The sequence below is a fragment of the Bubalus kerabau genome, chromosome 5 (assembly GCF_029407905.1).
Source record: "Bubalus kerabau isolate K-KA32 ecotype Philippines breed swamp buffalo chromosome 5, PCC_UOA_SB_1v2, whole genome shotgun sequence".
Taxonomy (NCBI): domain Eukaryota; kingdom Metazoa; phylum Chordata; class Mammalia; order Artiodactyla; family Bovidae; genus Bubalus; species Bubalus kerabau.
The window spans coordinates 35,253,764-35,277,074 of NC_073628.1; the positions used below are offsets into that span (position 1 = coordinate 35,253,764).

The 23,311-nt window shown below is 50.6% G+C and overlaps 1 protein-coding gene across 1 annotated transcript in view; it reads right to left on the minus strand.

The window, feature by feature from the left end:
• Window positions 1-23,311, minus strand: part of TENM4 (teneurin transmembrane protein 4) — a 440,205-nt gene that overhangs the window by 253,089 nt on the left and 163,805 nt on the right. The window contains exon 4 of the mRNA XM_055581442.1: window positions 4,623-4,878. Within this exon, the coding sequence (XP_055437417.1) occupies window positions 4,623-4,878 (256 nt within the window). The remainder of the gene's footprint in view (window positions 1-4,622; window positions 4,879-23,311) is intronic.

Consider the following 23,311-nt stretch of genomic DNA (forward strand, 5'->3'; position numbering starts at 1 on the left):
ATGGCTGTTCCCCCAGTGGAGTGTGGCTGCGGAGTGGGCCCCAGGCTCTTAGACCAGGCCTGCGATCAGATGAGCTAGAGCTGAGGTCTGGCTACCTTCTGCTCTGGCTTCCCCTTTATCCGACAGGAGCCCGTCGGGTTATTCATCAGGCAGGCCCTGTGAACTCAATCACACATCTGATGCCTCAGACGGTGAAAGAAGGGGATTGGGTTTTAGGGGACTCTCAACACGTGGTTCCCACCAGAATGGACCACAGTCGCACCTGCAGGGCTTAAAGCAACATCGCAGCCCAGTTCTGGGGAGCACAGCTAGATCTCATCTCCTTCCTCCCTGGGGGCCTCGGTCACCCTGGGGGGTGCCAGTGGCATAGCGGGGCGGGGCAGGGAAAGGAACAGGTCAATCAAGTCCTTCCTCTTCTTTGTCCTGGTAGCCTCTTTTCTCCTGCCGGCATGCAAGAGAAACCCCTCCTGGTCACTCTACTAGCTGTGAGGCTATTTGCTCCGCTATTTATTTTCGCCCTCAACCAAGACTCGGTGTGACAATTAGGGAGGGGCCTGTGGCTGTTTCTCTGGCATCAGGAGGGAGGCCCAGCTGGTGGTCCTTGGCGAAGCTGTTCAGGGCGGCCGTCTCAAACAGGCCCTGCTCTCTGGGGCTCCCTGGGCTGAGCTGAGTCTGTGTCTCCCCCGGCCCGCCTCTCCTCCCTGCCTCTCCCCGGGGACTCCTGCTCTTCACCAGGCTGTCCCCTGGCACCAGGGCCCCTGGGACGTCTCCCCTGCGCCCTGCTCAGGCCTCAGGTGAGTGTACATATCCATTCATTTGCTCCATCATTCATTCACACCATTTCGCTTGTATGTTAATATTTATCGAGCCCCCATCAGGCGGCAAGGCTGTGTTGTGTACTGGGGGATCCTGAGGCAAGGCAGTTAAAACACATTTCCGGTGCTGATCTCTAGCCTACTGCTAGAGTCTGTTCTCTGGCACACAGTAGTCACTGCTGAATATTTACTGGACAACAAATAACTACATGATAAGCCCTTGAGCATGCGCGTGTGCTAAAACCTATGCAGACATTATTTTTGTAACTGCTCCAACATCTTGATGAGGCAGTATGGTAGACTCAAGGAGGATGAAAATTCTCAGCTCTTCTCGCTTTGAGAAATGGGGTCTATTGTCTCTCCCTTGAAGCTGGCTGGCCCGCGACTGCTCTGACCAACAGAATATGACAGAAGTGACACCATGCCAGTTCCAGGCCAAGCCTAATATTAGGATGATCAACGGCTTCTTGTCTCAGCACAGTGGAGCCCTGAGCTGCCACGTGGAGAGACACCCTGAGACCATACGAGAAGGAGAGGGCGCCCCCAACCTAAGCCCAGCTTCCCAGCGGTCTCCCCCAGGGTGTCAGGCACATGAGTGAAGCCATCTTGGATCCTTCAGACCAGCTCAGCCAACAGCCAGACACCACAACCGCCTCCCGTCTACCCCATGTGGAGCAGAGGGCCAGCCCACCCGAGCTCTTCCTGAACTCTCAACTCACGCTGTGAAGTACAATCAACTGATGGTCTTTAAACCACTAAGTCTTGGGGTAGTTGGTTATGCAGCAATAGATCATCAGAACAGGAATTCACTAGCACTTTCTCCCCTGTAGAGACGAAGACTTGTAAGGTCTAGGTCCGCAGCTAGTGAGCACTGGGGTGAGGGTCTGATCATAGGATGCATCTGACCTTTAAACCTGTGCTTTGAACAACTTGTGCCCTCAAAATGTCAGGGTCAAACTCACTGTTTCAAAGTAAAGAAGACAGAGAACCCACAATTTCCTCTCAACTCCTCTGGTGAGCAGCACCTTAATACATATTTTTGAATGACTTTTTCTTCACAGGGTTGATATGGGGAGCAGATACACATGGGAGAAAAAGGGAAACAACTTTTATGGCATGTCTTTTAATGCCAGGCACTGTGCGGTGTGCTCATATATTAGCTCCCAAGCTAAGACATATGACATCTTATCCCAATTTACAGGTGGGGACATCAAGGTTCAAAGATGTTAAGGAATTTTCCCAGCCAGGAAGCGCTGAAGCCAAGGTAGGCGTCTACATCCATCTGATCTATAAAGCCTGCATCCTTCCCACCTCACCAAGTTGGTCAGCTACCTGTGATCCTATCTCCCAGACTTGACATGGCTCCCTCACAAACTCTACCTTGTTGGTTTTGTGCTGTTGACCAGCTGGGACTAAGAGCCAGAATTCTGATCGTCTTATCCACTGTACTAGGCAACTCTCCCAGCTTCAGGCTATTTTTAGATGCACAGAACTCTGCGGTCATAGATGAAGCCTTCCTCCAACATTTCATCTGGGTCTTCAAGGACAAGTAGGACTTTGCTAGACCAAGAAGGAAGGAGGAGGGTGACTCTGGCAGAGAGTTGTGCAAAGAATATGTGCAAAGGCACAGGGGTATGTGAGGCCCAAGGTTTTGCTGAAATACTGATAATACACATATGTATACACTCATCAATATACACATACACTGAATATTAAATTTACAATATTATGTTATATATGTGTATGGATTTAGATAAACAAGAAAATGTTACATAAACACAAGCATATGCCAACATGTTAATAATGATTACCATCTGGTGGTAGATATGGGTAGCTTTCTTTTCTTGCTTATTTCTATTTCCTAAGTGCTCTATAAAATATCAGTTGAATGATAAAGGGTTAAGAAGAGAGAAAACAAAGTTCCTGTGGTTTGAGCAGTGGAAGTGGGAGGACAGAGGGCACGTGGGCACTGGCTGAACAGGCAGGAGAGTTAAGCTGGGACCACCCTCATATCTCCAAGAGCCATCAGGAGACCGACCCTGCTGCTGGTCCTCTCCTCTGTCTTCCTATCCCTTAAGAAACTTGGAGAACCACCTACTTTGATGCTATGTGAGAAACACAAACATCTAAGCAGAGGGAGTGGCTGCCACACTCCGTTCAGAGAACGAGAGCCATTGATTACTTGCTGGCTTCCTTTGATCGTGCGCTGTCATTCAGCAAGCACTTTGGGAATACTGGGGATCTAATTAAGCTACTCTGCTCAGGAAGGCACACAATTATCTGACTCTGTCCATGAAGAGAGCAAATGAAGCACGCAGGGAAAAGTCACACATGATTTTAAAGGCTGTCAACAGACATATTAATTAAGAGACTGGGGAAGGGGTTAGGCCATACCTATGAGAAATGTGCTTTAGGCAAAAATGACTGTACGAGGGGTGAAAAGACACAAAAGGATGCTGGTTTTTTCTCACTGGACCCACGAGTTCAAGGTGGGAGTATCACAGCCATGTGCCAGGCACAGTCAGATGGGTCCGCTTCCCATGTGTGGATTAACTTCACTTCCTTAAATGTGACATGACTTTTGTGCTCTTCCCAGATAAGGAACAGGGATTTGAGAGGCTAAAATCTCTGTTTCCCACTACTTTGAGAAATAGGGCAGAAGAGTAAGAGGTTCCAAACGTCCAGCCTGGGACACTTTGTCCTCGGTTCAGAGCAAGTAGAGAAAGGCTACGTCCCCCAAAGTCAAGAGCACGTGTCTCAGAGTGGCAGGCTGGCGGGTGCGTCTAATTTTCATCTTTATATCTTTCTGTGCTTTCCCCAGTGGGCTTGTATGGTTTTCACAATCTTAAAAGAATCATCTCTACTTGGGAAAAATAGTGATGTAGCAAAGGGAAGGAAGACAGCTAGAAACTGAGGCTGACTGAGATCCTTGAGCTGAAAGGAGCATCCTAGGAGGCTGGGAGAAAGGAGAGGCAGAGTCCAGCCCAGCAGCAGGTGGTGGGGGTGCAGGGAGATGGCCCTATACCCAGGAGCTGGGGCTCCTGGGTTCAAATCTCAGCTGTGCATGGACTGTGATGGGACCCAAACTAGACACCTATCCCGAGTTTTAGCTTCCAAACCTGTCAGCTGGGATCACAATAATAATACCTACTTCATCAAGTTGTGAGGATTACTATTTTATCACACACACTCGAATACATCCATGTTAGGGCTTGTTAGGGCTTTGGGGATAGAGGGGCTAGGCCAACAGGGGAGGAGGAGAGGCAGGCAGGGGAGATGGTCACTGAGCAGCCACCTACCCACTGGCTGCTCCTGCCTCGTCCCCAGGTGGTCCCCATGGCACCACGCAGGTGCCACGCCAGGCAGAGGGGGACCGAACCACGGAAGGGAATGGCGGAGGTGTGGGCCCAAATCAGACCCTGGGAGCTTGCTCTCTGCCACATGCCAGCCTGCTTAGACACAGCAGCTCTCACCTACTGTTACAACAGTGCTTTCTACCCAGCGGCAGCCCTGTGGTGTAGTGAAGGGAGGCGCAGAGGGGAGGCCTGACCAAGCTCACACCTTCAGTGAGCAGCAGGGTGGCCCTGAACCTCAGAGCTGCTTGATTCCCAAGCCCCAGTGCTCTCTCCCTTCCATCCCATGGCCCTTCTCTCTGGCAGCCAGAGAGTCGGATCCCTGGGACCCTGCTGCCCAGGACAGGCCAGGTGGTGGGCAAGCAGCACAGCCCCGCCAGGGCCCCAGAGCCCTGGGGATCTCAGCCCGGCCGTCTCCTGTTCTCAGGGCCCCAGCCTGCCCCACACCCCGCACCTGGTCTCCAGTGGGATGTTACTGTTGAGCAGCCAGTTGTCCTGGGCGTGGGTCTGCTCCTGCGCACTGCCGGCGGGGGGCTCTCCAGACAGCGAGTGGTCTGTGGGCGCCGGGCTGGGGTTGCTCCTCGGAGTGAAGTTGCCCCGGTTCAGGGAGCTAATGGAGGCCGCATGGTGCTGGTTGGGGGTGTGGGCGTGCGAGAGCGGAGGTGGCGGTGTCCGGAGTCGAGAATGGTTCTGCAGGCCGCCCGGGTGATCTAGGGCACAAACACACACGGTCAGCAAGGTGAGGATGGCCCCACGGGGACTACATGGGGGCTACGCAGGAGCAGCCAGGCCAGCCGTGAAAAGAGCAAGTCGCTCAGATGTGTCTGACTCTGCGACCCCATGGGCTGTAGCCCTGCAGGTTCCGCTGTCCATGGGATTCTCCAGGCAAGAATACTGGGGTGGGCTGCCATGCCTTTCTCCAGGGGATCTTCCCAACCCAGGGATAGAATCCAGGTCTCCCACGTTGCAGGCAGATTCTTTACTGTTTGAGCTACCCAGGAAGCCCCACGCCAGCCGTGGGCACTGGCCAACTGGGCACAATCATGCAGTCAATAAACAAGTGTTCGACAGGCATTTACTGAGTATCTGCTACTCTAGGTGCTGGGGAGCAAAGCAGACAAAAGTCCTATCCTCACTGAGCTTATATCTGAGTTAGAGAGATAGACAAAAAAGATTAAAAAAAAAAAAAAAAAAGACCAGATAGTACCATCGACTAAATAGACCTGAATTCAAGCAAATTCTGGGAGACACTGAAGGACAGGGATGCCTGGCGTGCTGCAGTCCCTGGGGTTGCAGAGTCAGACATGACTTAGTGACTAAACAACAACACATGTCACGGACTTAATACTGTTTCTTTGATACTTTTAGGCTACGGCCAGAACCCATAGCTTCAATATTACCTGGGAATTTGCTAAAAATGAAAATTCTTAGGTCTTGACCCAGAGTTACTGAATCATGAACCTTTGAGTGGGGCGAAGAAATCTGAACTTACAAACCCTCCAGGTGACTCAGAGGCATGATAAGATTTGGATATCACTAATTATATGTAAGATTACACAGCAAATGAAACAAATGAGGTAAACAAATCATATACATACTTACCTATGTATGAAAGTGAAAGTGTCAGTTGCTCAGTCATGGCCAACTCTTTGTGACCCCAGGGACTGTAGCCCATTAGGCTCCTCTGTCCATGGAATTCTCCAGACAAGAATACTGGAGTGGGTAGCCATTCCCTTCTCCAGGGGATCTTCCTGACTCAGGGATCGAACCTGTGTTTCCTGCATTGCAGGCGGATTCTTTACCGTCTGAGCCACCAAGGAAGCCCATATATACATATATATTCACCATCTCGGTAAACTATATATACATATATATATATATATATATATATAGTTTGGGCTTCCCTGGTAGCTCAGATGGTGAAGAATCCTCCTGCAATGCAGGAGACCCTGGTTCAATTCCTGGGTCGGAAAGGTCCCCTAAAGAAAGGATAGGCTTTCCACTCCAGTATTCTTGGGCTTCCCTGGTGGCTCAGATGGTGAAGAATCCGCCTGCAATGCGGGAGACCTGGGTTCCATCCCTGGGTTGGGAAGATTCCCCTAGAGGAGGGCATGGCAACCCACTCTAGTATTCTTGCCTGTAGAATCCCCATGGACAGAGGAGCCTGGCGGGCTGCAGTCCATGAGGTTGCAAAGAGTCAGACATGACTGAATGACTAAGCACAGCACAGCAAACATATGTATATATATGTAGTTTACCAAGATGGTGATAAATCTGAGAACACACAAAGCTGGGAAGGAGGCTGTGGCCTGTGTATGCTGGGGCAGTGATGAAGCTTTAGATCGGATGGTCAGTGATGGGCTTTTGAGTAAAGGGAATGAGCCATGCTGGTGTCTGGGGTGGGGGTGGCAGTTAGAAAGCACCGCTTACACTTCTGGAGCACCACCTATGTGCCGGGCACTATTCCGAGCCTACCTGAGTTAGTTCAGCTAATCCTCACAACCCACTGCTGCTGCTGCTGCTGCTTAGTCGCTTCAGTCGTGTCCGACTCTGTGCGACCCCATAGACGGCAGCCCACCAGGCTCCCACAACCCACTACAAAGCAGGTATTGTGTGCATTTCATTTTACAGATGAAGCAATTAAGATACAATTTTTATTTATATATATTTTATATATTCATATAAATTTTTATTTATATATAAATATTTATATTTTATTTACTCCTTCTAAGTACTTGGAGTACCATCTTAAGTACCATCCGCTAAGCTATGCTCACAGGAAGCCTGGGCTTTGGAAGCTAAGGGTGTTATGAGGGTAAAGAAGGTCAGGAAACTGGGTTCCATTCTAGATTTTGCCACGTATTAATCACATAACCATTGTTGTGGACTGCACATTTAGATCCCTCCAAAATTCCCTGGTGGCTCAGCTGGTAAAGAATCTGCCTGCAATGCAGGAGACCTGGGTTTGACCCCTGGGTTGGGAACATCCCCTGGAGAAGGGAATGACTGCCCACTCCAGTATTCTGGCCTGGAGAATTCCAAGACTATTTCATGGGGTCACAAAGAGTGGGACAGGACTGAGCGACTTTCACTTTCAAAATTCATAAGTAGAACACCTAACCCCAATTCGATGGTATCTGTAGGTGGGGTTCTTGGGAGGTAATGAGGTTGAGATAAAGATACGAGGGTGGAGTCCTCACGACAGGATTAGTGCCCTTAGAAAAAGAGCCCAGAGAGCTAGCACTCTCTCTCTGCACCACGTGGAGACATGGCAAGAAGGTGGCCATCCTCATATCAGGAGGAGGCCTCTCACCAGATGCTGAATCTGCCTGCACCTTGATCTTGGACTTCTCAGACTCTGGAACTGTGAGAAATAAATGCTTGTGGTCTAAGTTACTCTGTCTATGGTACTTTGTTTTAGCAGCCCAAGCTGACTAAGACAGAAATTGGTAACCAACAGTGTGATGATGCTGGAACAAATATCTAAAAAATGTGGAAGTATCTTTGGAACTCGGTAATGGGTAGAGTCTGCAAGAGTTTTGAGGTGCATGCTTAAAAAAAAAAAAAAAAGACTATGTTGCTGTGGAGGGACTGTTAGATGTGATTCTGGAGAGAGCTCAGAAAAAAAAAAAAAAAAAAGGAGAGATGTATAGAGAAACCATCCATATTTTTAGGGAATACAAAAACATATATGTACAGAATGTTGATAGAAATAGTGGACATTAAAGGCAATTCTGATGAGGCCTCAGAAATGAGGAGGAGCATGTTACTGGAACACTAGAGAAAAGGTGATCCTTGCTACATGGTGGCAAAGAACTTGGCTGACTTATGCTCACGTCCCAGTGTTTTGTGGAAGGTAGAAGTTGTGAGCCAAAAAAATTAGATATTTTGCTGAGAAGATCCTGAAGCCAAGTGCTAAAGAAGTGGCTTGGTTCCTCCTGGCAGCTTAGAGTAAAATGGGAGAACAGAGAAATGAAATGAAGAAAGAACTGTTAAGCAAAAAGATTTGAAAAATTCTCAGCCTGCCCATATTGCAAAAAAGAGAAGGCATGTACAGAAGAGAACACCATGGGTGGGGCTGATGGAAAATTTGGTAAGAAGATGTATATGGGTGTGAACCTAGCCAGCCACCCCAGAAGGAACACTGCCAATCTGAGTCAACAGCGATTGAGACAGAATGCAGGACAGCTGTCAAAGTTAGATTCTACAGAATAGGACAATGAAGCTATCTGGCACATTAGCTTCACTGTCCTGTGAATGAATAGCACATTCTCCAAGAAGAGGGAAGACTGGCCTTGAAGGTAATTCAGAGGTCATCGGGGCTACTGCCTCAGTTTCAAAAGGCCTAAGGCTTTTTTATGGCTGAGTGATATTCCATTGGATATATGTACCAAATCCTCGTGATCATGGTATCTCCCCTGCCAGGTAAGTATACGTACCCCATCTTCATCCATGCCTCTGTCAAGGCACACCTAGGCTGTTTCTGTGTCTCGGCTATTGTAAATAGTGCTGTAATCAACACTGGGATGCACGTAGCTTTTCAAATTATGGTTTTCTCCAGGTATATGCCCAGGAGTGGAACTGCTGAATCAAATGGTAGTTCTATGCTTATTTAAGGAAACTCCATACTATTCTTCATAAAGTTTGTACCAATTTACATTTGGGACTGACATACATACATATGTAAAATATATAACTGATAATGACCTACGGTTTAGCACGGGGAGCTCTATACTCAAAACTCTGTAGTGACCTACAAGGGAAGGAGCGGATATATGTCCACGTATAACTGATTCACTCTGCTGCACACCTGAGATTAACACAACATTGTAAATCAACTAGACTCCAACAAAAACGCTTTTAAAAAGAGAAAGATCTAAGACCAAGATAACCACGGACATGTCACATAACCTCTTTGCACCTCAGTTTTCTCAACTGTAAAATGGGGGAAAGAGTTCAGTAAGGGAACCACAAACCCACAGTGATATCAAATGAGACAGTCAATGGGAAGGAAATACACCTGAAGTTCACAGTTTACAAAGCAGTCCACGTCATTTGCTCCTCTTGAGAATGCTGTATCTCACATAGGGGACTGAGAGCTTGTGAGTACAGGATCCTAAACCCGGGTGGGTATGATATTGCAAAGGCTGTGCTTTTCCTTGGCTCAGGAGACAGCTTCCTGGAAACCATCACAATCAAGACTGAGGCACTATCAGTGATATGATTATTCTTAGCAGAAGATGCCCTGCTTTTTAGGTAACCCAGTCCTTTATGCCGAGTTACAAAGCAAATCTGGTGGGAGTGAGGCTGGGTAGCAATACAAGGGAAGAGAAACAGAAACCCATTGGAGCAGATCAGGATTCCTTCCTACTAACTGCTATTTTCAGGATAAAACCCACACCCATCTACCAATCTCTTTGGAATTTGATCCACACCTGTCTTTCCAGCTTCATCTGTCATCAGCTCCCTCCCCATACCCTCCAGTCTGGCCACATCTTTGTCTCAGAGCCCAAGAGCTCTGCTGGGGCCATACAGTAGCTAACATTTCGACTCCAGTGAAGACGGTCTCCAGGAAGGCCACAGAACATGAATGGTGCCCTCTGAAGACGTGCCATATGCGGTGGTCCTGGTCTGACAGAGATGCTCCTTGGTGGGAAGGGAGAGATCCTGGCAGCCAGTAGAACAGGCAGAGTGTCCCACTCAGAGGAAACATGGCCTTGGACCAGAGAAAGCGAGAATGTGTGTGGTGTGTGCACGCGTGCATGTGTGCTCATGTGTCTGACTCTTTGAGATCCCATGGATGTAGCCTGCCAGGCTCTTTTGTCCATGAAATTTTCCAGGCAAGAATCCTGGAGTGGGTTGCCATTTCTTACTCCAGGGGATCTCCTTGACTCAGGGATTGAACTGGGCCTCCTGCATTGGAGGCAGATTCTTGACTGTCTAAGCTACCAAGGAAGCTGGAAAGCGAGACTATGGAGGTTCATTTGTTTTGGTCACCTGCTTTCAGGCAGCACTTTAATGGAGACATTTGGAGCCTGGATATAGAAGCCAGCAGGAGATGCAGCCTCCTGGGTGGCTTGAGTGCCCCTCCCTATCCCTGGCCTCCCAGTTCAGGGCACTTTGCCCAGTGGTAATTAGGAGGCCAGCAGAGAAGGCTGACCTGGTCCTTGCCCCATCGCGTCCTTAGCAGTCAGCCTTCCCTTGGCATCTCACCTAATGGATATTAATAGTTGCTGCCATGTATTTGAGTACATACTGCGTGCCCTTTCAACACGGTAACTTTCCTAATGCTCATGACCGGCCCTAGAGGGCAGTCTCATTATCATTCCCATTTTACACGAGAGGAAGCTGAGGCTTTCAAAACTAGTGAGTGGTCCTTATTAACCCATGGTCGTTATTCTGTCTACCAAACCATAGTGCCTTTGCACACAACACAGATAGCTGCTTGACCATCTCAGTCTGTAACCAAAGGCAGGCAAAAGACCCTCGGTGAAGAGAGAGCAAGTGTCTAACGTCTGGGACAGGACAGGCTGGCCTGTAAGCCTATAGACCCCAGCTTTGTGACTGAGTGGAATGCTGGGCTCTGGCTTGATAACTGCTTAGACTTACTGTCAAGAGTCCAGAAATGATGAGTTTTCAAGTGTCAGCTTCTACAAGGAAATTCTCCTGTGGGGGTGAGGAATTCTCTGGTCCAAACCCACTCTATTTTTTGCAGCTTGGCTCAACTGCCACCTCGTCTAGAAAGTCTTCCTTGATCTATCCTCCCCAAAGTTCCCTTTTCCTCCGCTGAATGCTAACAGCAGGTAACCTGGACGGCGTACTTTTTCCTTATCTCCCAGAGCATGCCTACTTATGTCCTTTCTTCCTCTGCTGCTGCTAAGTCACTTCAGTCGTGTCCGACTCTGTGCGACCCCATAGACGGCAGCCCACCAGGCTCCCCCATCCTTGGGATTCTCCAGGCAAGAACACTGGAGTGGCTTGCCATTTCCTTCTCCAATGCATGAAAGTGAAAAGTGAAAGTGAAGTCACTCAGCTGTGTCCAACCCTCAGCAACCTCATGGACTGCAGCCCTCCAGGCTCCTCCATCCATGGGATTTTCCAGGCAAGAGTACTGGAGTGGGGTGCCATTGCTTTCTCCCACTAGTGGGTATAAATTCCCTGTTCCCTCTGGGTTGTTGATCACAGCTTCTATAAAGAAACAGATGCTCAATATAGGTTTATTGAGTGAATGGCTCATGTGAGTGGCCTGGACAGTCTATCCAGGGGGATAAGGCCAGTGTGAAGCGTATTTGCAGGCCAAAACTGACAGCAGACCACCTGAGCTCTCTAGACCATGGGGCAAGCCAGTTCTTGACTGTCTTGCCTGGAGCCAGAGTTCCAGAGGCTTCGGCTGGGGGCTCTGTTTCCCTTTGGTTCTGAGAACGCTAGCAAAGGGGATTCTGACATTGTCCAGGTTTCCTATAGAAAGGCTTTGTGCTTGGGGCTTGGCAGTGGATGTACACTCAGAGACATGACCTTCCCAAGGAGCAAACGTTTTCTCTGATCTGAAGGGAGACTCTGGGCTGAGTGGCTCCCGTGGCCAGGAGGGAAGACAGAGGGGGAGAGCCTGCAGACAGGCCTTATTCCCTTCCCTTATCCTCCCCATTTACACTCTCATTTTTAGAGGGAACTCAGAACCCATCCACTCATTCAGCGTGTACTGAATCCTCTTTCGGTGGCTTGACTGGTATGAGCCAGAGATGGCCTAAGAGGAGAACGCGTTCCTGACTGCTTCTCACGGGGGGACGCCCTCCGATAACTCACGTCACCTTTCTGGCCTTGGTCTGCGCACTGTGAAGGATTTACACTCGCTGCGTCACCCCTTTCTGAAGGATGCCCGAATGCACAGTGAGTCCTCAGCTGTGCCCGGAGAGCAAGGCCCATGCTCCACTCACACCCCCCATCCCCGGGAAATATTTGTGGAATGTGGGAAGGCGGAGGGGACAGACAAGCAGGTGGGTGGACCCCTTGGTACCCAGGGGTAAGCACTGGTACATTTGCAAGGCTGTGCTGTAATCCCAGTTTACATCCTCTCCTCGTAGATCCAGCCATCGAGTATGTGTCCAAATCAACCCAGATACGAGTCACTTCTACTGTTACCTTGCACGCCTCTGTTAGGAAAGGCCACTTGCCTGAGTTTTGCAAGCCTGAATTTCCGGGAAGGTTTTTTTGCTTCCTGTGAGTTCTCACAAATATTTACAGTTGCTGGTTCCCTCCAACACCTCATATGCCTTTCATTTTATATGCACAAAATTCCTGAACACTGGTGCCTCTGGGCTGCACCTCCCTGAACTGAGACCACGGTGAGGCTTATTCAGGGCCCCAGGCAGAGCAGCAGGTGATAGGAGGAGACGAGGCTTTGATGTCAGCCAGCCAGGGTTTGGCTCCGCCATGGGTAAGCTGTGTGACCTTGATCACAATACCTAACTTCTCTGGAGTTTCCCGTGTGCCTTCCCCACTTTCACCATCTCTCTTGTCTCTGGACCTCCACAGATGCATCACCCAATGCCCAGGATACCCTTTAGACATAGGGCACAGGTCACGTGTCATGAGCCCTTCCTGACCCTGACAGGCTGGCAGCCCGCTCTGTGTTCCTTGGCGCTCCATCAGGGCAGCGGTGTAAGGTTAACAAGGATTCGAGGAGCAGACACTTGTGGGCCGCTCACCATGAGACAGACCTCAACACAGGCGCTTCCCCTGTGTCCACCCCCTCCACGTATGGGGTTTCAGTTTTCATATCAATTAAATGGAGATAATGCCCATCTTATAGAGCAATGATGAGACGCAAATGAGATCATGTATATAAGGTGCCTGAAGAGCTATAATGCCAAAAAAAAAAAAAAAAAAAAGAGTAACTATTAACCCTACCGTTACGGTAAAGTCATGCTGAATGGGCAAATCATAAAGAGCTAAACTGCCACTGAGATGATTACAGCGTTTACGACAGAGGTGCCCACGCAGAAAGTCTAGGGAGAGAAAGAGTAGGCACGTGCCTGGCAGAAACATGGTTCTCTTCAGTGACAGGTGAACCCCACTCTGGATAACTCACAGGCTTCCAGGAGCCCTGGTCTCGGGAAGGTGCCTTAGCTTGATGTGTAGGTCAGAAGCCACAAGGATGGCTGCAGCCTGACGTGCAGAGCTACACTGGACACACGGGGCCTCTGTGGCTTCAAAGATGAGACCCCTTTCTTTGCTGGGTGAGCATCTCAGAGCAAAGCAGGGTGCTGCTCGGCCCTGGGTTCAGGGTATACCCTAAGGAGAGGGCCCCTGGGGCTGGTCAGTCAATCAGCAGCACTGAACAGCCCTGTGCTGTGTACACGGACTTGAGGCGTTTTAAGATGAAGATGAGCTCCAGCTTCGACAGATAGCCGGTGTCTAGGGGACAGATATTAAAAGGAGGGGCCGGAGCAGAGTTCCAGAGCCTTCCAGACTGAGGCTCAGCCTTTACTCTGTCTCTGACAGGCTACATGATTTGGGGCAAATCACTCAAGTTCTCTGAGCCTTTAATTCCTCACCTATAGAGTGAGTGTTTAATAGTAATGCAATGAAAGGAAGAGGAGAAAGGACTACCACAAAATGAATACACAGAGATCCAGGGCTGAAACAAATCCGGTCCCTGCCTTTGAGCTGCTCACAATTTAGTAAAAACAACAGACACACCCACAGATACTATGCAAAAGAGTAATTATGATGAGATGATAATAGCTAACAGCTATTGTGCACTTGCTATGTGACTTGCTCTAAGCGCTTTATTTATTTATAACATCTCTGTAAAGAAGGTCCTATTATTACTCCCCAATTTGTAGATGAGGACACTAATATACAGGAAAGCTAAGAAGTTTGTCCAAGATTACTAAACCACCGAGTGATGGAGCCGGAATCTGAACTCAGGCATCTGGCCCCAGAGTCCACTCTCTTAATCACTCTGCTTTACATACGCGGAGGGAGCGGACACAGGGAAAGCACCTGTGCCCGTCACATGGCGAGCGGCCCCCAAGTGTCTGCTTCTCGCGTTCCTGTTAGCCCTACACCTCGGCCCGAGGAGCACCGAGCAGGCTAGTCTATCAGGGTCGTGAAGGTTTCATGACAAGTGACATGTGTCCTGTGTCTTAAGGGGTATTCTGGGCATTAGGTGATGCAGACGGGGGGCGGAGAGGAGAGGGCGCCAGCAGACATGCAGGAGGCTGCGTGGGGCACTTCTTTAACCAGTGCGGGGTGGCTGCAAGGGGGCGCTGGCAAGAAGCCAGGAGGAGACACAGGAAGGAGGTCTGGGTGCTGGTTGCCCGGAGATGCCAAACATAAGAACCTGGCCTCTACTGGGAGGGTGAGAGGGTGCCCTGCTGGGCTTTGAGGCGGGCGGCCGAGATCACACTCCTGTTTGAGGCAGATCCTGGTGGCTGCATGGAGGATGAACCAGGTGGGGCTGGCTGCAGCCAGGACCCGGATCAGCCTTGGGAATCCTGACAGCTAGCGCGACTCCAGTGAAACACGCTGCTATCCTTTTATAAGGGCATGTTCATGAGACAAAGACATAAATTTCCGGAGTTTCGGCTCAGGCAAAGACTCCGAATGTGTCAACAGCCCTATGATCTGGGCCAACGGCGGCTCCGAGAAAGGGCGCCAGGCTGGACACCCACCTCCAACCCCAAGAAATGGCCGCCAGGCCTCTGAAGGTCTCCTGGCTGTGGAGTTAATGACGACCCAGTGTGTGTTGCAGTCATTCATTGGGCCCTAAAGACTGTCAGATATGAAAGATGATGGTATTTAATTATGATAAAACACAAAAACTCCAGCGGCCTGAGAATGCCAAGAGAAAGAGTGATTTGGCTTCCATTAAAATGCCATCAACTACCACTGACTCAGGCTGGTACAGTAGCGGAGCGGAGAGCTTAGCTAATGAACCTTGACCTCCCCGGCTGAGTTAGACAGGCCACAGAGCTCTGTCACCCCCGTCAGCAGCTGGGATCTGATGGCCTGACTTCCAGCCTCTGTCTCTGTCTCCTTCAAGCTATGTGCTGCTGCTGCTAAGTCGCTTCAGTCGTGTCCGACCCTGTGCGACCCCATAGATAGCAGCCCACCAGGCTCCCCCGTCCCTGGGATTCTCCAGGCAAGAACACTGGAGTGGGTTGCCATTTTCAAGCTATGTAATCCTGGGCAATTCATTGCACCTCTCTGAGCTTCGGCTTCCTGTCTGATGTCTAGGAAACAGCCTTGCAAGCCGTAGGGCCCAGTGTAAGAGTCAGAGATGACTATCAGCGTATTCTCATTGCCTCAGAAGGAATAAAAACAGCGACGTCCAGATGGGAACTGCCGGTCTGAGCATGGGGTCAGGGCTGCATTTGTGTGTGCTTCTCTCTGCCCATCCTTCCCCTCCCTGAACACATGCTTTCCGTTCACTCCCACCACTGTGCTGACCATGCCGAGTCTCAGCCAGTGTGCAGGGACTCTAGGCGGTGCTCACAGAGGGGAGGGGAGAAAGCAGTACCACAGAATGAATACACAGGGATCCAGTCATTCAGTTCAGTCACTCAGACGGGTCTGATTCTTTGCGATCCAATGGACTGCAGCACGCCAGGCCTCCCTGTCCATCACCAACTCCCCGCAGAGCAGGGCAGCAGGCTGAGGCTGCTCTCCAGCACCCTTGATGGGGAGTAAAAAGGAGTGCCCTCTTTCTAAATTCCATATATATGCATTAATATACTGTATTGGTGTTTTCCTTTCTGACTTACTTCACTCTGTATAATAGACTCCAGTTTCATCCACCTTATTAGAACTGATTCAAATGCACTTTTTTAATAGCTGAGTAATATTCCATTTGTGTATATGTACCACAGCTTTCTTATCCATTTGTCTGCAAAAACCACTACAATATTGTAAAGTAACTAGCCTCCAATTAAAATAATTAAAAAAATAAAACAAAAATAAAGGAGTGCCCTGAGGTCACACTGGGGTTGTTTCTGCTCTCTTGTTCATGAAGTCAGGACAGAACTTTGGGTGAACGTTCAGACTATTAAAGAGCTGGTCTGTGTGGCTCAGGGGTAAAGAATTCACCTGCCAATGCAGGAGACACAAGAGATGCGGGTTCAATGCTTGAGTCGGGAAGATCCCCTGCAGGAGGAAGTGGCAACCCCCTCCAGTATTCTTGACTGGAGAATCCCATGGACAGAGGGGCCTGGCGGGCTACAGGGCATGGGGTCACAGCACTGAGCACGCACGCACGTGTGAGAAACAGTGAAGAAAGGACAGTGTCTAAACTAATGCAAAAGCCCCAATGTACAGGGTAGTGGTTTTCCAAATAGGGCTGTCTGGAAATGCGGGAGGGGCTGCTTTCTGTTCTTATAATGACTGGCAGGAGGGGCCAGAAAAGCTAGCCAGGCACGGGACCCAGTGACCCTAAAGGCATCCAGTCAGTGGTGAGTCTAGCTGGAGTTAGTCTAGGACGGGTGAACAGTTAAGAGCAGGTTTTATTCTGTTTGCTTCCACCCCCATCCCCAGTTTCACTCCCTCTCGGTCACAGGACGTGACCACCAAGGACTGCATCACCTGGGCTCCCTTGCTGCTGGCTTCCACGAGGGGTTGGCCAATTTTCAGCAGCTCAGGGCACTGACTGGACGGAGGGAAGAGAGGCTGAGGCCACCCCCAGCTCCCATCCTCTGAGGCCCTGCTGCAGGACAGTGAGCCTCATCTCACAAAGTTACAGGTCGGGTGGTCTGAGGAAGCTTCTAGGAAAAGCGAGACCTTAAACTAGACACTGAGGTGGGGACAGGGTGGAGGGGTTTCAAGGGGAGGGGGCTGGTGCCAGCAGAGACCCACAGGCCAAGAAACATGGGCTCCTGAGGCAGCAGGACGGGGTGGAGCCGGGGCACCCAGAGCAGGGGGCTATGGGGGAGTTGGGGAGAGGATGGAGCCCCCCTCTGAGGGCCTGGGGCCCGAGGGGCAGCTTTCAGGGGGTTCAGAGGGCTGACCCCACTTCCTGCCTTTTAAAGTGAAGTGTCAGGGCGGTCATCAGGTGAACCAGAAGGCCCAGGCTTCATTCAAATGCACTCAGGGTTCCTCATCCCAGCGAGGAATGCTCTCTTAGGCTGGGGTGCGGGTGAGCAGCCCTCTGCTGCCTCAACCAGATGTGGAGGGAGGCGCAGGGTCAGAGTCTGTCCGGGAGAGGTGTAAGCAGCTCTGCTAGGGTATTTTCAGAGTCGCCGCAACTCAAGAGCTATCTGTTCTAAGCGTGCGAATGATGGACTTGGCGGGGCCACTATCTGAACCTGCAAGAACGCTCTCCCAACATACGTTTGCCCAGATTGCATTCTTGTGCTCGTCTCTATTGGCTGCTAATTGCTGTGTGACCGTAGGCAAGGCACTTAACCTATCTGAGCCCCAGTGTCCCCAACTGACAAACGGGAGGGGGAGGTGGGGAGAGTCCCGTCTTAATTCTAAGGCTGCATCGTTCTTGGCAGATGAACCTGGGGTATGTGTCAATGAGCATCTGCCTGTGAAAGGTGTCCACAGCAAGCTGCGGCCTAGACTGTGCTGTGTGTCTGGGCACTAAGGCAGGCAGAAAGGCAGGCGGGAAGGAAGAGACACAGCCCTTCTTTTCTCCCTCCCCTCCTCCCTGCTTTTCTGCTTTCCTTCCCTTCACGGAGGTCATTCTCTATAGGGCCTGTGCATGACACGGAGACCGGAGATGGATTAGATGGAGTCCTGGCCTGTAAAATGCGAACAGACCGCTCAGAGAAGGTTGGCCGCAGCCACAGCGGATCTTTCCTGGGTACACGGCTTTCCCCTCAACGTACAGCTGTGTCCACCTCAGGGCAGAGCTTGTCCTGGGAAAGCTTTCTGCCTGTCAAGGAGCTTTTCTTTCCTTCCACTATCACCTTCTTGCCCTTTTCAAAAGTGGTCTGACCCATAAACGGTTAGGTCAAGTCCCAGATCAACAAGGAACCTTACCTATCAGGGGGTGGGTGGGTAGGTGGGTGTCTGTGTGTGTGTGTGTGTCTGTGTGTGCGTGTGTGTGTGTGTGTGTGTGTCTCTGTGTGTTTGTCTGTGTGTCTGTGTGTGTGAGTGTGTCTGTGTATGTGTGTGTGAGTGAGTGGAGGAAGTGGAATTCAGTTCAGCAGGAGTCTGCGGTGTGCTGGATGGGCTGCATCCATTGAAGGAAAGCAGCGGGGAGGAGGGAGTTGATGGCCAGGCTGAGCTGATCAGCTGGATTGGGTCCAGAGGAGGGACACATGGACTGGGGGGCTCACACTGGTGCTATAGATGCTGATCCTCCCCTGCCGCCTCTGGGGCTAGTCAGTACTCTCCATGGCTTCCCTGGGTGGTGAGGGGTTTAGAAACTGTGCTCCTACAGGGGCAAGCAAAGGACTGATGCTGTAAGCCTGGGAAGGAGACAGGTGAGGGGAAGGGATTAAAGAAGCAGTGTGTGGCTAGGAGTCCAGCTGAATGCCACCACATGCCTGATGACCAGCTTTCCTAGTCTGCCCACACAATTCATAGCTCAGAAATTACACCCAACAGTACTCTTTCCTGGAAAATCCCATGGGCAGAGGAGCCTGGTGGGCTGCCGTCTGTGAGGTCGCACAGAGTCGGACACGACTGAAGCGACGTAGCAGCAGCAGCAAGTGGTGTAGTAGATGGTCCTAGACTGAAGAACTGTTCCCTGTTGGATCATTAACTCACTCTCTGACCTGGGAAAGTCCCCCTTCCTGGGCCTCAGTTTCTCTGAAAAAGGAGGCTCCTTCATTTTATAAATGATCTCCCGAGGTTCCTTCCAGCCTTTGGTGGTCTGATTCCTCAAGGCTTCCCTTGCTCCTCTTGGGGAATTTTCTGGAAAGAAAGTGATGGGCAAAGCACTGTGGCTGCATTCAAACGGCCAAAGGATGGAGGAAGAAGGAGCACATTTACTCCATGGGGCTTTAGGAGGAAGAATGGGGGCCAAGACCAGGGTGCAACTCCAGGAAACCCTCCTTCCTGCATGTTCTGCAGCAGACCGCCTTGCGAAATGGTGAGCTCCCTGACAATGAAGAGGTTTGAAAGAACCAGCCTCCACCTCCTCCCTGGACTTCAAGCCTCTGCCGCTCGAATGCAATAGGTATGGAGCTGAACCTACCGCCTCCCCGCCGCCCAGCCCACAGTCGGGTCCCTCTCCTGTGCTCCTGATCTCGGCATCACCAGCTGCTGCCAGCACCACCCGCCTCATCCATCGGAGCAGGCGGCTGGGGATCACCTTTGCATTCTCCCGCTTTTGCAGGTTCAACAACTCGGCCAAGATCGCTAGACTCTGGCTCCCACCCTGGCCCCATGGGATTTTCACTGCTCCCGCTGTAACCCCCTCAGCTCAGGCTCTCATCACTGGACATCCAGACCTGGCCCGCAGCCAATCCTGGGGTCCCAGCCCACTTGCTCACACCTGCTCCAGGTCGCTCCCCTGCCATCGAACCTTCCATGGCTCCCCTCGGCCCACAGGACGAGACCCTCACCACTGGACCTGAGCTCACCACCCCAGGGTTGCACCCACGTCTTCACTGGCCTCTTTAAGAAGGTGCCAAGGTTAACAGGCTATTTGTAAACCTCTCCTGAAACAGCTCACTGCTTCTCTCACATTCACGGTTCTGCACCTGCTGTTTCCTTCCTCGAGGAAGGAGTTTTTCACTCCTTGACTGGTTAACTCAGATGAGAAGTCACCTTCTCCAGGAAGCCTTTCATGACCACTCCCTCATGTCCCTGTGCCCCCAGTTTGGGTTCGAAGCTCCTCTTCTGGGCTCTTCTAATGCCCATGGCTCACTCTGAGTTAGGATCACTTGCTTGATGCGCATCTCTTCTACCAGACTGTGTATCTTCCTATGTCACAGCCTTGATGCTAGAAGCATGGCCCCTCCCTCTGGGGTGCCTGGCGGGCTCTCCCATCCAGGTGCTGCCACGGGCTCTCAAGGGGCAGGGGATAGTTTAGGCTCTCTGGGTGCCCTGATTTTTCTCCTCAAACCTGACCTGATGTTCTCCAAAATGCATAGGTTAGACACCAGATCACTGTATTTTTAAATAAGCTCTGTAGTTTTATCAACAGTTAAAGAAGCCATGAGAAGGAAATCAAGACCGTGAATCTTAAGGTTCCTCCCACAGGAAAGAGCCTACTGTGTTGAAACCGATGCCAGCACTGAAGGTCAGGCTGCCTGATCGGGTGTTTTCCTTCTTCTACCCACCTCCCCAGCTGCATGGGCCCTTGTTGCTTAGCCACTCAGTCATGTCTATTTATGACCCTATGCACTGTAGCCCATGGGATTTTCCAGGCAGGAATACTGGAGTGGGTTGCCATTTCCTTCTCCAGGGGATCTTCCCAACCCAGGGATCAAACCTACATCTCCTGCAAGTCTCCTGCATTGCAGGCGGATTCTTTACTGCTGAGCCATGGGGGAGGCATCGGCCCTGTTGGAGGCTAAATACCAGCACACAGAGAAGTGAGTCTCTCCCATCATGTTCACATCTCTCTCTCCATTTTATATCCACCAGTATTTCTGAAGAGGGCTTCCCAAGTGTTTCAGCAATAAAGAATCCACTTGCAATGCAGGAGACCTGTGTTTAATCCCTGGGTCAAGGAGATCCCCTGGAAAAGGACATAGCAACCTACTCCAGTATTCTTGCCTGGGAAATCCCATGGACAGAGGACCCTGGCAAGCTACAGTCCATGGAGTCACAAAGAGCTGGACACGAATGAAGCAATGCACGTGCACAGTTTTGAAAAAGCTGCCTTCTCCCAGAAGAGACCTCGACATGCCTAGATGACATGGCAAGTTGCTGGAATGCATGAAGCATCACTGTGTGTGGTTAAGTGCTATGGCTGAGGCTCAAGCTGTCTTGGGTTCAAACCCACTTCTCTCACTCACCCTGGGCCACACTACGCACCTTTTTCAGGACCCCAGTTTCATGCCGCTGCAGCCAGGAGGGCGAACCAGAAGGAACTGTTTGAGACCAGGTCCCACCACTTACTAGCTCTATGGCTTTGGGTGAGTTTTTAACCTCTGAAAGCCTTGATTTATCCATCTGTAACATGAGGATAATAGCACCATCGGCTTCCTGTCTTATTTCAGGGGTGCAGAGGGACAGTGCATGTAGGGCCCTTAGCACAGGACTGTCAGATAGAAGGACTCAGTTGAGGTTAACTAGAATTTCCTCTCAACACTCCTGAGAATCCCATCGAATTACAATTCCCCTTGGGCTGTGGGGTCTGCGGGGGCAGGGATCCCGGGATCGGATCTGTCTTTTCACCAGGACCTGGTCTTCCCTGTACCTTTAGCTGTCTTCCCTCTAGAGGCTCTTAAGATGTCAGGAAGTGTTTGCTGAATGAAACGAATGAAGCCCTTGTCCAGTCAGGGTCTTCAGGTGTGGACACCAAGAGGCCGTCGGCAGGGAGGATGATGAATATTTACTGACACACGACTATAAGCAGGGCTCTCAGGAAACTCTCATCTCATCTTCAGAGCAACACTGAAGGTGGGCCTTAATTACCCCATCTTACAGACCAGGACACCGAGCTTCATCGGCCTGCTCCACCTTTGCCTATGACATTTTTCAAATGGGATACCTCAGGCCTCAGCATTCAGGGCAACTTTATGAAATGTGACATCTTGCTTTACAGAAAGCTGCCCAAGGTCACAACAGTAAGAAATAATAAAAGCCAAGATCCCAGAGCAGACCTCTCTGCTCTTTATACTCGGGGTGGGGATGGAGGGGAAGGAATCTAGGCTCCTAGAGGCAAAGGACTAAGAAAAAACAAATTTGGAAGTACTTAAGCTCTATGTGTTGAGCAATTTATTAAATGCAAAACCTCTCATAGGTTTTTGTGTTGACTGAACAACAATCATGCCAACAGCCGCGTGGACAAGGTGTTTGGGGACCACAAAAGCCCTACTGTGTGGTGACACGCTAGAATGACATCCTAGGTCATTCTAGGCGGGTGTTATCGTCCTTTCACATGGGAGGAAACTGAGGCCCCGCAAGGCTCACGGGCTTGGCCAGGTGCAGGGCCTGCGAGCAGCGCCCTCCGAGCCTCCAGCCAGTGCATGCAAACACACACCCTCTACCTCGGCCCAATCCCAGCAAGTCACAAGCCAGCACGCGACCCCCGCCAGAGAGATTGTGACCTTTTTCCTCACTCCATAAAGGGCCCCCGCTTAGAGGGAAAGGCAGAGAACATCCACCTGATTATCCAATCAGAAAGATATCTTCCGTCATGTATGACATGACCATATGTGGCTTTGCCTTTTGATTCAAGTTCAGGAGATCTTAGCCAGGTATTCCATGCATCAACGTCCATGAATCAAGACATACTAGGAACAGATAAAAGGAATGTGTCCTCCTGAAGTCCTTGGCAAGGAATCCAGCTCAACTCCTAGATCTCAGGAATGTAATCACAGTACTAATAAAGGCCTCAGAGTCCTGGAGGCTTCCTGAGCTGCCAGCTTCTCTGCTAAGCGTCTCTGATGCACTTTTCCCCATTTCCTCTCCCCGGAATGCCCTGAGACCGGTGTGTGAGGAACACAATGCAGCCATTGTGCGCTCAATGGCCAAGCGGCCTGGGTTTGAGTCCTGATTCCACCCCTTCCCAGCTATGTGGTTCTTTTTCCTGACTTCAAACATGGAGACAGCACCCATCGGTGGCTGGTAGGACTCGTGTAAAGCGTGAAGAGCATCGTGGCACAGAGCGAGGGCTCACTAAATGCTAGCTCTCGTTATGTCTGTTTTCGCAGACGAGAAAACTGAGGCTCAGAGAATTTAGCATTTGGTCATGCTCCATAGCTCAACACCAAGCTTGGACTTCAGATTTAATTTCAACTCCCATGTTCTTCAGAAAGGCTATGGCTTACTTCCTACCCTTCCCTCTACCTCCACCAGCATGGCAGGTGGTCTGTAAATGGTATGATGATTATTATTCTGGCTGAGAATGCCCTATTAAGTGCTACGCTCCTTCCTGGTCAATGCCCTCCCAAGGGGACCCGCCCCCAGCTCCCGCCCCTTCTTGTCCACGGCACCACATGCCACGTACAGGGCAAGTAAGTCCTTGCAGCCAGGGTACCGGAGGCACTGACTTCATTTCAATGCAGAAAGTGTACA